Below are 11600 nucleotides of genomic sequence, written 5' to 3'. Positions count from 1 at the left end.
AACATTAAGAATCTACAGAAAATATAAAGAAAACATAAGAGAAGAAACCGGGTATGACAACACTGAAAAAACAATGCTGATCAATAGGGTCAGACTAGGTACAGTAGGATTAAATGATAGAAATAGGATAAAATTTAGAACATTTCTTACTTTACTGTCCAGCATGCAATGAGATTAGAAATAGATATAGTTTTGTGTAGCAACCATATCAAGAACATAAAGAGGAATTAGTAACTACCTAATATACTCTTATTGGTAGATCTGCTGAGGGAGGAAGTGGAAAATAGGTAGGAAAGATTTTCTAAAAGAAATGTGGTATTTCAGAGAGAAGAAACTCAAACAAACACAAATAAAGGAGGAATAAAACAAGCAAGGGAGCCGTTTCTAAATCAAATCCCACCTACTACTACTACTACTACTATCATCCGTCGAATGTAAACAAGTTACAAAACCTGCAACGCCTCGTTACTTAATCGCCCTACTACACGCGAGTCTTGTAATATAACGTCATGTATAATAACGGATTCGTTAAACGACATATATATGAAGCTGTTTAACCGTAATGTTACTGTAACTTTCGTCTATAACCAAAGCCAACGGTCTTCGCAGTTAAAAATGGTTAGTAAATTCCTGACTAGATCCAATCAATTTAGCCTAGGCTACTTTCTGTTATCCAAGGTCTGGTATTCTTTAGACCTTGCTGTTATCTACCCTAGGTAGTACGTTAATCGTAATGGGTTCCTGGGGTCGTGCAAAAAATAAAAAATAAATAAAATTATCGTCTATGCCTTAGGGTAAAACACCAGCGACTACCTACCAACCCTTATCACGGTGTACAGGTTTTATTCACTCGATTATTTAAATGGTGAAACAAGAATACAATTACAACTCCAAGCATACCATTCAAAAGATTGAAGTTTCGTCAACATAATGTGATATATGAAAGCCCCATACGAAATAAAATAAGCATGTGACGCTCTTCGTAAAATATTTTTTCAAGGCAATTTTGAAGTCCAATATGGCGGCTACCATGGGATGTACCGTTTTGAACAGTGACGAAAATCATCTTTCCCAGCACTCATTTGAACAATGTTAGCGTATGTAGGGATTTAGAATATCACAGCAGGCCAAGCAGGCCACCTACAATCAACGCTAGCCACCCTCCGAAAAAGTACATTATAACGCGTTCCTGACACCCGAGATGGGCATCAGTCGCGACTTGTTGTTGGTGAGAAACGGAGCTAAAGACCTCTACTCTCCTTTCGAAGTAAGTATTTTCTCCAAAGTTAGAAATTAAGGCCAAATTTTAAGATTTAAACAGAGGTACTGAAAATGGCGCCCACGGTAGTGGAAATCTCACCAAAACGCTTTAGAAATTTTTACTTACAACTAAAAATGTTTCGAAGATTGACGCCATCTCGATATTTACGGAGTCGCTTGTGTCAACAAACTTTCCATTTCCTGTGATAAATCCGCACACCACTTGTACCCACAGACGCTGGAGCACGTTTTATCACAACAATCGAAACACGATTTCTCACCAGCAACAAGCCAGGATGTAAACAGCTGTTTTGGTAGAAGATGATGAGAAGCGTGCTCTTAGCTAATTCTTAAATAAGTAGTAAAACATCAATATTTTACATATTTATGATGATTAATTTGAAATATTCGTTATTGAAAAAGTAACTCGACTCTGACTCAAATTTAAGTAATTATTTTTCTGAATTAGAACGTTTCTTTTAAGTTCTGTATTATGACGTCACGACAATCTTGACTTCGTACCTATTTTAAATAATTGCTATACGCAACTGTCATTGCAGAACGTTTACCAGTTATTCATGCAGATTGTTATCAGCTATACATGTAATTGTTATAATCGTAATGCGCATATATATCTTTATTATTTACTTTTTGGATATATGAGATGTTTTACTGCTGGATTATCACCGTAGTGTGACGCAATCGTTTTTCGGTCCATGGGCCTCTGTCTGTTTTCGCACCATAAGAAATTATGGTGGGCCGAATTTGCAATGACCAGAAAGTCGTTAAAAGAGGAAAGTTAGCATTGCATTGGGCATATGTTTTGACTGAGAAAAAATACAAATTTATTATTCAATAGCTAGCTTGTAAAACAAAAAATACTTGGTTATAAAAACTTGATTGACAACTAAGCAGCATGTCTACTATGGGTTTCAGAGACAGTGCAAGCACGCTTTTTGGGCAATACCTATTTCTGTAACGAACACTCGTAACAGAACGAGATTTTGCTATAGTGCATTACACCCAGTGCCGTAATTTATAAGGGTATCGTGAATCACTAATCGTAAAGAATAACGACACTTGTCCTTGTACCAAGAGACAAAAACTCCATTATGCAGAAATGGATACGAACACGTGTATAAAGCTCCACCTACCCTCTCCCCCCCCCCCCCCCCCCCACCTCCTCCGCAACTCCACCGCCATCCCTTTTCTTCTTCGTTCCTCCGCCTTCCTTTCTCTCTCTCTCTCTCTCTCTCTCTCTCTCTCTCTCTCTCTCTCTCTCTCTCTCTCTCTGTTGCCATTCGGTATGTGTTGACCCTCCAAACTGGGTATAAGACATACACACAAAACGTTGAAATTGGTGAAATTAGGCTATGTATTGGAAGTATATATACATAAATATTAAAGCAATTTTATCATTATTGCATTACTATGACAACTAGAATTCATGGAAACAGTTTATAATAATGGAACGGCGTATGTGTGAAGCCTCCACTAATGTGGCAACGATGATTTTGCCATTCTTAGCATGCAAACATTAAAGCATGCAAACATTAAAGGTTACATTTATTTCTGGCATACGATTATTAAAGAAATTTCAAAATACTATAAAGACTGAAATCATGAAAATGCTAGCAAAACAAAAAAGCAAAAAAAAAAAAAAAAACGTAGTAGTTCGTCCTCGCACTTTTCCGTATTCGTTCCTCTATGGTTTTCGGCAGCCAGATGTACGAAAACGTTAGAAACATTTGATTTTATCTACTTTAGAAATATCTGTAATTTTTCGGGGTAATTTGGTTGCAAAAAAGGGATAATATACAGAATTAAATCAAAATTTTTAAATAACAAAGTAAATTTAACTAAATAACGAGTAAAGTAAAAACAGTTTTAGGGAATAAAACTTTGCAGTTTCGTCGTCTGTCGTCGTCTGCTGTTTTCGTAATTGTGTTTATGGCGCGCGCGCTTAGAAACCAGGAACAGCGACGGGTTTAAAGTGCAATGTGGAGTGAACTGAGACCAAAATGTGTATAATAACAATCAAATAAGCACTGTGGAGTTTCAGTTGTGATGGCAGTAAGGATAAAAACCCGCCGATTACAAGTAAGATGATTCAGTTCAAACCATAACCCCGGGAATAACAAGTTTCATACTTTCACTAATATAGGCAACAAAATGTTGTTTTATTGTGCTGATTACAACTGCAATCTTGAGTAAGATCAATAAACGTTACATACATACGCTAACATTGTTCAAATGAGTGCTGGGAAGGCTGGGGAAAGATGGTGGCCGTCACTGATGAGAACCGTCCATAAGCAAAACGTAGCCGCCATATTGGATTTTCTAAACTGCCTTGAAAACATATTTTACGAAGAGCTCACATGCTTATTTTAGTTCGTATGGGGCTTTCATATATCACAATATGTTGACGAAACTTCAGTCTTTTAAATGGTATGCTTAGAGTTGCAATTGTATTCATGTTTCACCAATTAAATATCGAGTGAATAAGACCCGTCCACCGTGATGAGGGTTGGCCTGTCGTGATATTCTACCCTATGTAACGTTTATTGATCTTACTCAAGATTGCAGTTGTAATCAGCACAATAAAACAACATTTTGTTGCCTATATTACTGAAAATATGAAACTTTTTATTCCCGTGGGGTCATGGTTTGAACTGAATTCATTCTTACCTTGTAATCGGTGGTTTTTATCCTTACTGCCATCACAACTGAAAGAGAGGAGAGAGAGAGAGAGAGAGACGAGAGAGAGAGAGAGAGAGAGAGAGAGAGAGAGAGAGAAAGGAAGGCGAAGGAAAGGGGTGGCGGTGGAGGGGGGGGAGGGGGTAGGTGGAGCTTTATAACGCGTGTTCTTATCCATTTCTGCATAATGGAGTTTTTGGTCTCATGGTACAAGGACAAGTGTCGTTATTTTTTATGATTAGTGATTCACAATACCCTTATAAATTACGGCACTGGGGCGTAATGCACTTTGGCAAAATCTCGTTCTGATATGAGTGTTCATTACAGAAATAGGTATTGCCCAAAAACGTGCTTGCACTGTCTCTGAAACCCATAGTAGGTATGCTGCTTAGTTGTCAATCAAGTTTTTTGTAATCAAGTATTTTTTACAAGCTAGCTATTGAATAAATTTGTATTTTTCTCAATCAAAACATATGCCCCTCAATGCTAACTTTCCTCTTTTAACGACTTTCTGGTCATTGCAAATTCGGCCCCATAATTTCTTATGGTGCGAAAACAGGCGCATCGACCGAAAACGATTGCGTCACACTACGGCGATAATCCGGCAGTAAAACATCTTCATATATCCAAAAAGTATAATGAAGATATATATGCGCATTACGATTATACCAATTACATGAAAGAGCTGATAATCTGCATGAATAACTGGTAAACTGTTCTGCAAGAAAGTTGAGTAAAGCAATTTTTTACAATAGGTACGAAAGTCAAGATGTCGTGACGTCATAATACAGGACTTAAAAGAACGTTCTAATTCCAAAAAATAATTACTTAAATTTGAGTCAGAATCGAGTTACTTTTTCAATAACGAATATTTTCAAATTAATGATCATATATAAAATATTGATGTTTTACTATTTATTTAAAAATTATCGAAGTGTACGCTTCGTCGTCTTCTTCTACAAAACAGTTGTTTACTCGGTGAGGAAAAGTTTTCCGTTTGTTGTGATAAAAGCGCCCCAGCGTTTGTGGGCACAAGTGGTGTGCGGATTTATCACAGGAAATGGTTAGTTTATTGACACAAGCGACTCCGTAAACATCGAGATGGCGTCAATCTTCTAAATACCTCGAGTTGTAAGTAAAAATGTTGAACGCGTTTTGGTGAGATTTGCACTACGTTTGAGACCATTTTCAGTACCCTCTGTTTAAATCTTAAAATTTGGCCTTAATTTCTAACTTTGGAGAAAATACTTACTTCGGAAAGGAGAGTAGAGGTCTTTAGCTCCGTTTCTCACCAACAACAAGTCGCGACTAATGCCCATCTCCGATGTCAGGACGCGTTATAAATGTACTTTTTTTGGGATTGTACACGCTGACCGAACATGGTCCACTCTGGACCCTACGGTTATTTACCCTATAATACTATATTTTAATGTTTTGACTCTAGTGTTATGGCCTTAGTGTGATGATGTCATCAATCTTTACGGGTTCCTATGATTGATTGATTGATTGTGAGTTATCTGGCGTCACTAATGGGTTCCTATGATTGTGCAAATAAATAGTAAATAAGTAAATAAAATGATCGTCTATGTTGTATATTTAAGGTTTAGACTATTGTTATGACCTTAAATGTAATGATGTCATCTAGTCTAGCCCTAAATAAGCCTTCTGACAGCTTTCAACCAAGAATGTAGTGTATGTACTAGCCTAGTGGGTATAGGGTAAACAACCGAGTGGACTGGCCAACTCACCGACTACCGCGGTTTTGGCCACCTTCCGAAAAAGTACTTTGACTCGTCCTGACACCGGAGAATGGCATCAGTCAGGACTGAGTTTGTTGGTGGTGATAGCAGGAGCTCAAGACCTCTACTCTCCTTTCGAAGTACCTAAGTACTATTTTCTCCAAGGTTAGAAATTAGGTGAAGGCCGTATTTTAAGATTTAAACAGGTAATGAAAAGTGTGGCCAACGCAGTGCACACTACCCCCATGACGCTTTCGACATTTATAGGGTAAACAACCGCATGGACTGGCCCAACTCACCGACAGTCACGGCTGGCCACCCTCCGAAAAAGTACTTATAGCACGTCCTGACACCGGAGATGGTCATTAGTCGCGAGTTGTTGGTGAGAGAAACGGAGCTAAAGACCTCTCCTCTCCTTTCGAAATACGTAAGTATTTTCTTCAAAGTTAGAAATTAAGGCCAAATTTAAAGCTTTAAACAGAGGGTAATGAAAAGGGTGGCCAACGCAGTGCAAATTTCACCAAAGCGCTTTCGAAATTTCTACTTACTATTGAATAACTTAGAAGATTGACACCATCTCGATGTTTGCGGAGTCACTTGTGTCAACAAACTTTCCATTTCCTGTGATAAATCCGCACACCACTTGTACCCACAGACGCTGGGGCACTTTCATCACAACAATCGGAAAACGTTCCCGTGCTCTAGATAATTATTTAAGTAAATAGTAAAACATCAAATATTTTATATATTTATGATGATTAATTAGAAATATTCGTTATTGAAAAAGTAACTCGATTCCTGACTCAAATTTAATTAATTATTTTTTGGAATTAGAACGTTCTTTTAAGTCCTGTATTATGATGTCACGACATCTTGACTTTCGTACCTAGTGTAAATGAATTGCTATACTCAACTTTTTTGCAGAACAGTTTACCAGTTATTCATGCAGATTGTTATCAGCTATTCATGTAATTGTTATAATTGTAATGCGCATATATATCTTTATTATTTACTTTTTGGATATATGAGATGTTTTACTGCCGGATTACCGCCCGTAGTGTGACGCAATAGCTTTTGATCCCCCTGGGCCCTCTTGTCTGTTTTCGCACCATAAGAAATTAATGGGGCCGAATTTGCATAATGACCGAAAGAAATTCGTTAAAAGAGGAAAGTTAGTATTGAGGAGGATATGTTTTGATTGAGAAAAATGCAAATTTATACAATAGCTAACTTGTAAAAAATACTTGATTACAAAAAACTTGATTGACAGCTAAGCAGCATACATACCATGGGTTTCAGAGACAGTGCAAGCCCGTTTTTTGGCAATATTTATGTAATAAACACTCGTATCAGAACGAGATTTTGCTATACTGTATTACACCCAGTACCGTAATTTATAAGAGTATCGTGAATCACTAACCGTAAAGAATAACGACACTTGTCCTTGTACCAAGAGACAAAAACTCCATTATCCAGAAATGGATACGAACACAGCAGTTAAAAGCTCCACCTGCCCTCTCTCCCCACCTCCACCACCACCCCTGTCCTTCTTCCTTCTTCACCTTCCCTTCTCTCTCTCTCTGTTGCCAATTGGTATGTGTTCACCCTCCAAACTGGTATAAGACTTACACAAAACATGGAAATTGGTGAAATTAGCCTATGTATTGAAAGTATATAAATAAATATTAAAGTAAAGCATTTATCATTATTGCATTACTATGACAACTAGAATTCATGGAAACAGGTTATGATAATGCATTGGCATATGTGTGGAAGCTCCACTAATGTGGCAACGATGATTTTGCCATTCTTAGCATGCAAACATTAAAGGTTACATTTATTTCTGGCATATAGTTATTAAAGAAAATAAAAATACTAATATAGAGTTAAATCAATGAAAAGTGCTAGCAAAAAAAAAAAAATATAATCCACTAATCGTCGTCTGCTCCGCGATGGTTTTCGGCAGCCAGATGTACGACAAGGTTAGAAACATTGGATTGAATCTACTATAAGAATATCGGTAATTTTTCGGGGTAATTTGGTTGCAATAAAGGGATAATAGACATGAATTAAATGAGCATTTTGAAGTAACAAAGTAAAGTTAAACGAATTAATGAGTAAAGTAAACAATTAAGGGAATAAAGCTTTGCATCTCATAAACAGTGTCGTCGTGCTGCTGCTCGTAACTGTGTTTGTGGAGTGAGTGCTTAGGAACCAGGAACAGCAACGTGGTTCAGGTGCAATTTGGAGTGATTAAGACCAAAATGTGTAATAATTACAATCAAATAAGCACTGTGGAATTTCAGTTGTGATGGCAGTAAGGATAAAACCACCAATTACAAGGTAAAAATGAATTCAGTTCAAACCATGACCCCAGGAATAAAAAGTTTCATACTTTCACTAATATAGGCCACAAAATGTTGTTTTATTGTGCTGATTACAACTGCAATCTTGAGTAAGATCAATAAATGTTACATATATACGCTAACATTGTTCAAATGAGTGCTGGGAAGGCTGGGAAAGATGGTGGATTGTCTGTGGTTAGAATGGCCAGCCACACAATTGCTGCCATATTGGATTTCAAAACTGCCTTGAAAACATATTTTACAAAGAGCTCACAATGCTTATTTTAGTTTGTATGGGGCTTTCATATATCACATTATGTTTGATGAAACTTCAAATCTTTTGAATGGTATGCTTAAAGTTGTAATTGTATTCTTGTCTTTCACCAATTAAATATCGAGTGAATAAGGCCTGGCCAGCGCAATAATGATGGATCGTCTGCGGTTGTTTACCCTATATAGGGGAAACAACTGACTGGACCAGCTGAGCCACTTTCTACCGCGGTTGAAGCCACCCTCCAAAAAAGTACTTTAACACATCTTGACACCGTAGATGGGCATCAGTCACGAGTTATTGGTGGTGAGAGCAGGAGCTTGAGACCTCTACTCTCCTTTCGAAGTAAGTATTTTCTCCAAAGTTAGAAATTAAGATCATATTTTAAGATTAAACAGAGGTCGATGAAAGTCTGGCTCTATGCAGTGCACACTTACCTCCATGACGCTTTCGAAAATTTTACTTACAACTCCGAATATTTAGAATATTGACGCCATCTCGATGTTTGTGGAATCGCTTGTGTCAATAAACTTCCCATTCCATGAGCTAAATCCACACACCACTTGTACCCATAGACGGTGGGGCACTTTCTTCACAAAAATCGTAAACAGTGACTTCCATCCACGACTTCTCCAAGGAAAATACGATTTTATGGTAGAAGAAGAAGTGTGCACTAGATAGTTATTCAAATAAATAGTTAAACGACAGTATAAGGTCATGAATTGCATAAATTTTTTACATATTCATGATTATTAATTTGAAAATATTCGTTGTTGAAAAAGTAACTAGATTCCTGACTTAAATATCAATAGTTTTGCTGTGAACGGTACCTACGGCGTTCTTCGTGCTCTTCTGTTGTTTATCAGTGCTGCCAATTGGTATGTGTTTACCCTTCAAACTGGGTATAAGATACACAAAACCAGGGAAATAAGTGAAATTAGTGTATCTATTTGTAGTATATATACATATTAGACAATTTTATCATTATTGCATTACTATGACAACTAGAATTCATGGAAACAGTTTGTAAAGGCATCGGTATATGTGTGAAGCTCCACTAGATAGGCAACGATGAGTCATTTTGCCGTCTGCTTGTATCTACTTTAGAAATATCTATAATTTTTTGGGTTTAATTTGGTTGCAAAAAAGGGATAATAAACTTGAATTAATTAAACATTTTGAAGTAACAAAGTAAAGTTAAACTAAATAATGAGTAAAGTTTGTAGTTCAAGTGTAATTTGGAGTGAATTAAGACCAAAACGTATAATTACAATCAAATAAGCACTGTGGAGTTTCAGTTGTGATGGCAGTAAGGATAAAACCACTGATTACAAGGTAAAAATGAATTTCATTTCAAACCATGACCCCAGGAATAAGAAGTTTCATACTTTCACCAATATAGACAACAAAATGGTTTTATTGTGCTGATTACAACTGCAATCTTGAGTAAGATCAATAAACGTTACATAGTATATATAATATATACGCTAACATTGTTCAAATGAGTGCTGGGAAGGCTAGGAAAGATGGTGGATTTTCTGTGGTTAGAAAAGCCAGCCATGCTATTGCCGCCATATTTGATTTAAAAGCTGCCTTGAAAACATATTTTACGAAGACCTCACGTGCTTATTTTAGTTCGTATGGCGTTCATATATCACAGTATGTTGATGAAACTTCAATCTTTTGAATGGTATGCTTAAAGATGTAATTGTATTCTTGTTTCACCAATTAAAAATCGAGTGAATAAGGCTGATCCACGCGACGACGATGGATCCACTGCAGTGTTTCCCCTTAGTAGGTATATACGGTAGATCTAGGTAATAACTCCACATTGGATATTTCTTTGGAAATTACAGTTTCATATAGTGTTTTGGTTGGTTAATAAGAATGTACCGTTATGGTTTTGGGGTGTCGACTGTAATCAACCCTCAGCAGCAAGTATTAAACACGGTGAAATACATTTGACGTCCCAGTCCCTAGTGACTGTCGTATTCACGGGAATGTTCGTTGCTGTCCGTGCGGAGTTAATGCCTAGAATTACCATATGTAACTCTCTTCAAGGCTGATTTGTCAGTCTGCAGTGTTAAAGTTATTTTTTGGGAAGGTGGTCGCGCTACCGTCCAGGTGGTTGCCAGGAGGCCATTCGATCACTTACCCTAACTTGTAAGCAGTGAGTCAGGAATCATGGAGTCTGTTGCTTTGGCATCCTTCCAGGCAGCATTGTGACTGGACTTATGTCTGAAATATTGTAATTTGAATGTTATTATTATGAAAATATCGTAATTTTGTGTCCAATAAATCAGTCTATATCTGTTTAGCATGGATAGATAGATAGATAGATAGATAGAGTGATTTATTAGCCATAAAGTTACAATATTTTCATAATAATAATAGATTCAAATAACAATATTTTTATATATTATAAAAAATATGTTTATCCAATCAATATCAAATTATCATGCAAAACAATTTCGTGAAATTGGGAAGCATTCCAAAAAATAGCATAAAATGACAGAAGAAATTAGGAAGATGAAAACATTTTGTGACATTGTTAGTATTTAATAAACTATACCAACACCTACATGTGAAATCCATGACAACAAAGTACTAACAGGAACTGCCACTGTTTATCAGTTTGTATTTGCCCACAAGTACATAGTTGCCCTTCTAGAGTAAGGCATCCCCTTCTTCATGTGTTCCAACATCCAGTTTCTATAGCTAAAGAATAAGTGCTCAACTGCATGCAAGTCCATGATTCTCTCCCAGTCTCTTTCACATGAGCTTTACCTGTATAAATATCATGTATATTAAAGTCGACTTTTTTTTTTTTATATAAAAACATCCTTAAGGAAGTGGATTCAGAAATATTATGCTTAATTTTGTCAATACCTCGCAGTACATCTTCTATGTTGCTCTGCAAAATATTGCATAACCATGTAGAAGTTCGTGTGTTTTGACCTAACATAATATTAAGAGTATGAAGAAGTGGTTGTCTACCAAATTAGCGCTTTCCCTCCACACCTTCGAACAGAATTTTTGTTGCCTTGAAGTAACTAATGCTTTGAGTGGTGAGTATTACTGGTGGATTTACGGACGTATTCATAGATCTTGTCTCTACTCCGTTGAGGGTATAAATGGAGAACCTACTGTAAGTGACATGGGCTTTACCAGAGTGGTGGGAGGTCTCATCTAACCCATTCACAGCTTCAGTCAATTAGTTTCAGTAATCAACACCCTTTCCCATCTTCATTGTGTGTTGAGGCTTAAGCACCTTAGAGGTTTGTATTT

The 11600-nt window shown here is 36.8% G+C and overlaps 1 protein-coding gene across 1 annotated transcript in view; it reads left to right on the top strand.

Annotated features, from left to right (window-relative positions):
• The first annotated feature begins 380 nt into the window (after positions 1–380).
• Positions 381–11600, top strand: part of LOC135197273 (FAST kinase domain-containing protein 1, mitochondrial-like) — a 61267-nt gene continuing 50047 nt past the window's right edge. Inside the window, exon 1 of the mRNA XM_064224388.1 lies at positions 381–618. Coding sequence (XP_064080458.1) covers positions 544–618 — 75 coding nt within the window. The 5' untranslated portion in view covers positions 381–543. The remainder of the gene's footprint in view (positions 619–11600) is intronic.

The sequence above is a fragment of the Macrobrachium nipponense genome, chromosome 18, assembly GCF_015104395.2.
Source record: "Macrobrachium nipponense isolate FS-2020 chromosome 18, ASM1510439v2, whole genome shotgun sequence".
NCBI lineage: Eukaryota > Metazoa > Arthropoda > Malacostraca > Decapoda > Palaemonidae > Macrobrachium > Macrobrachium nipponense.
This window is presented reverse-complemented; position numbering and strand designations above follow the sequence as displayed.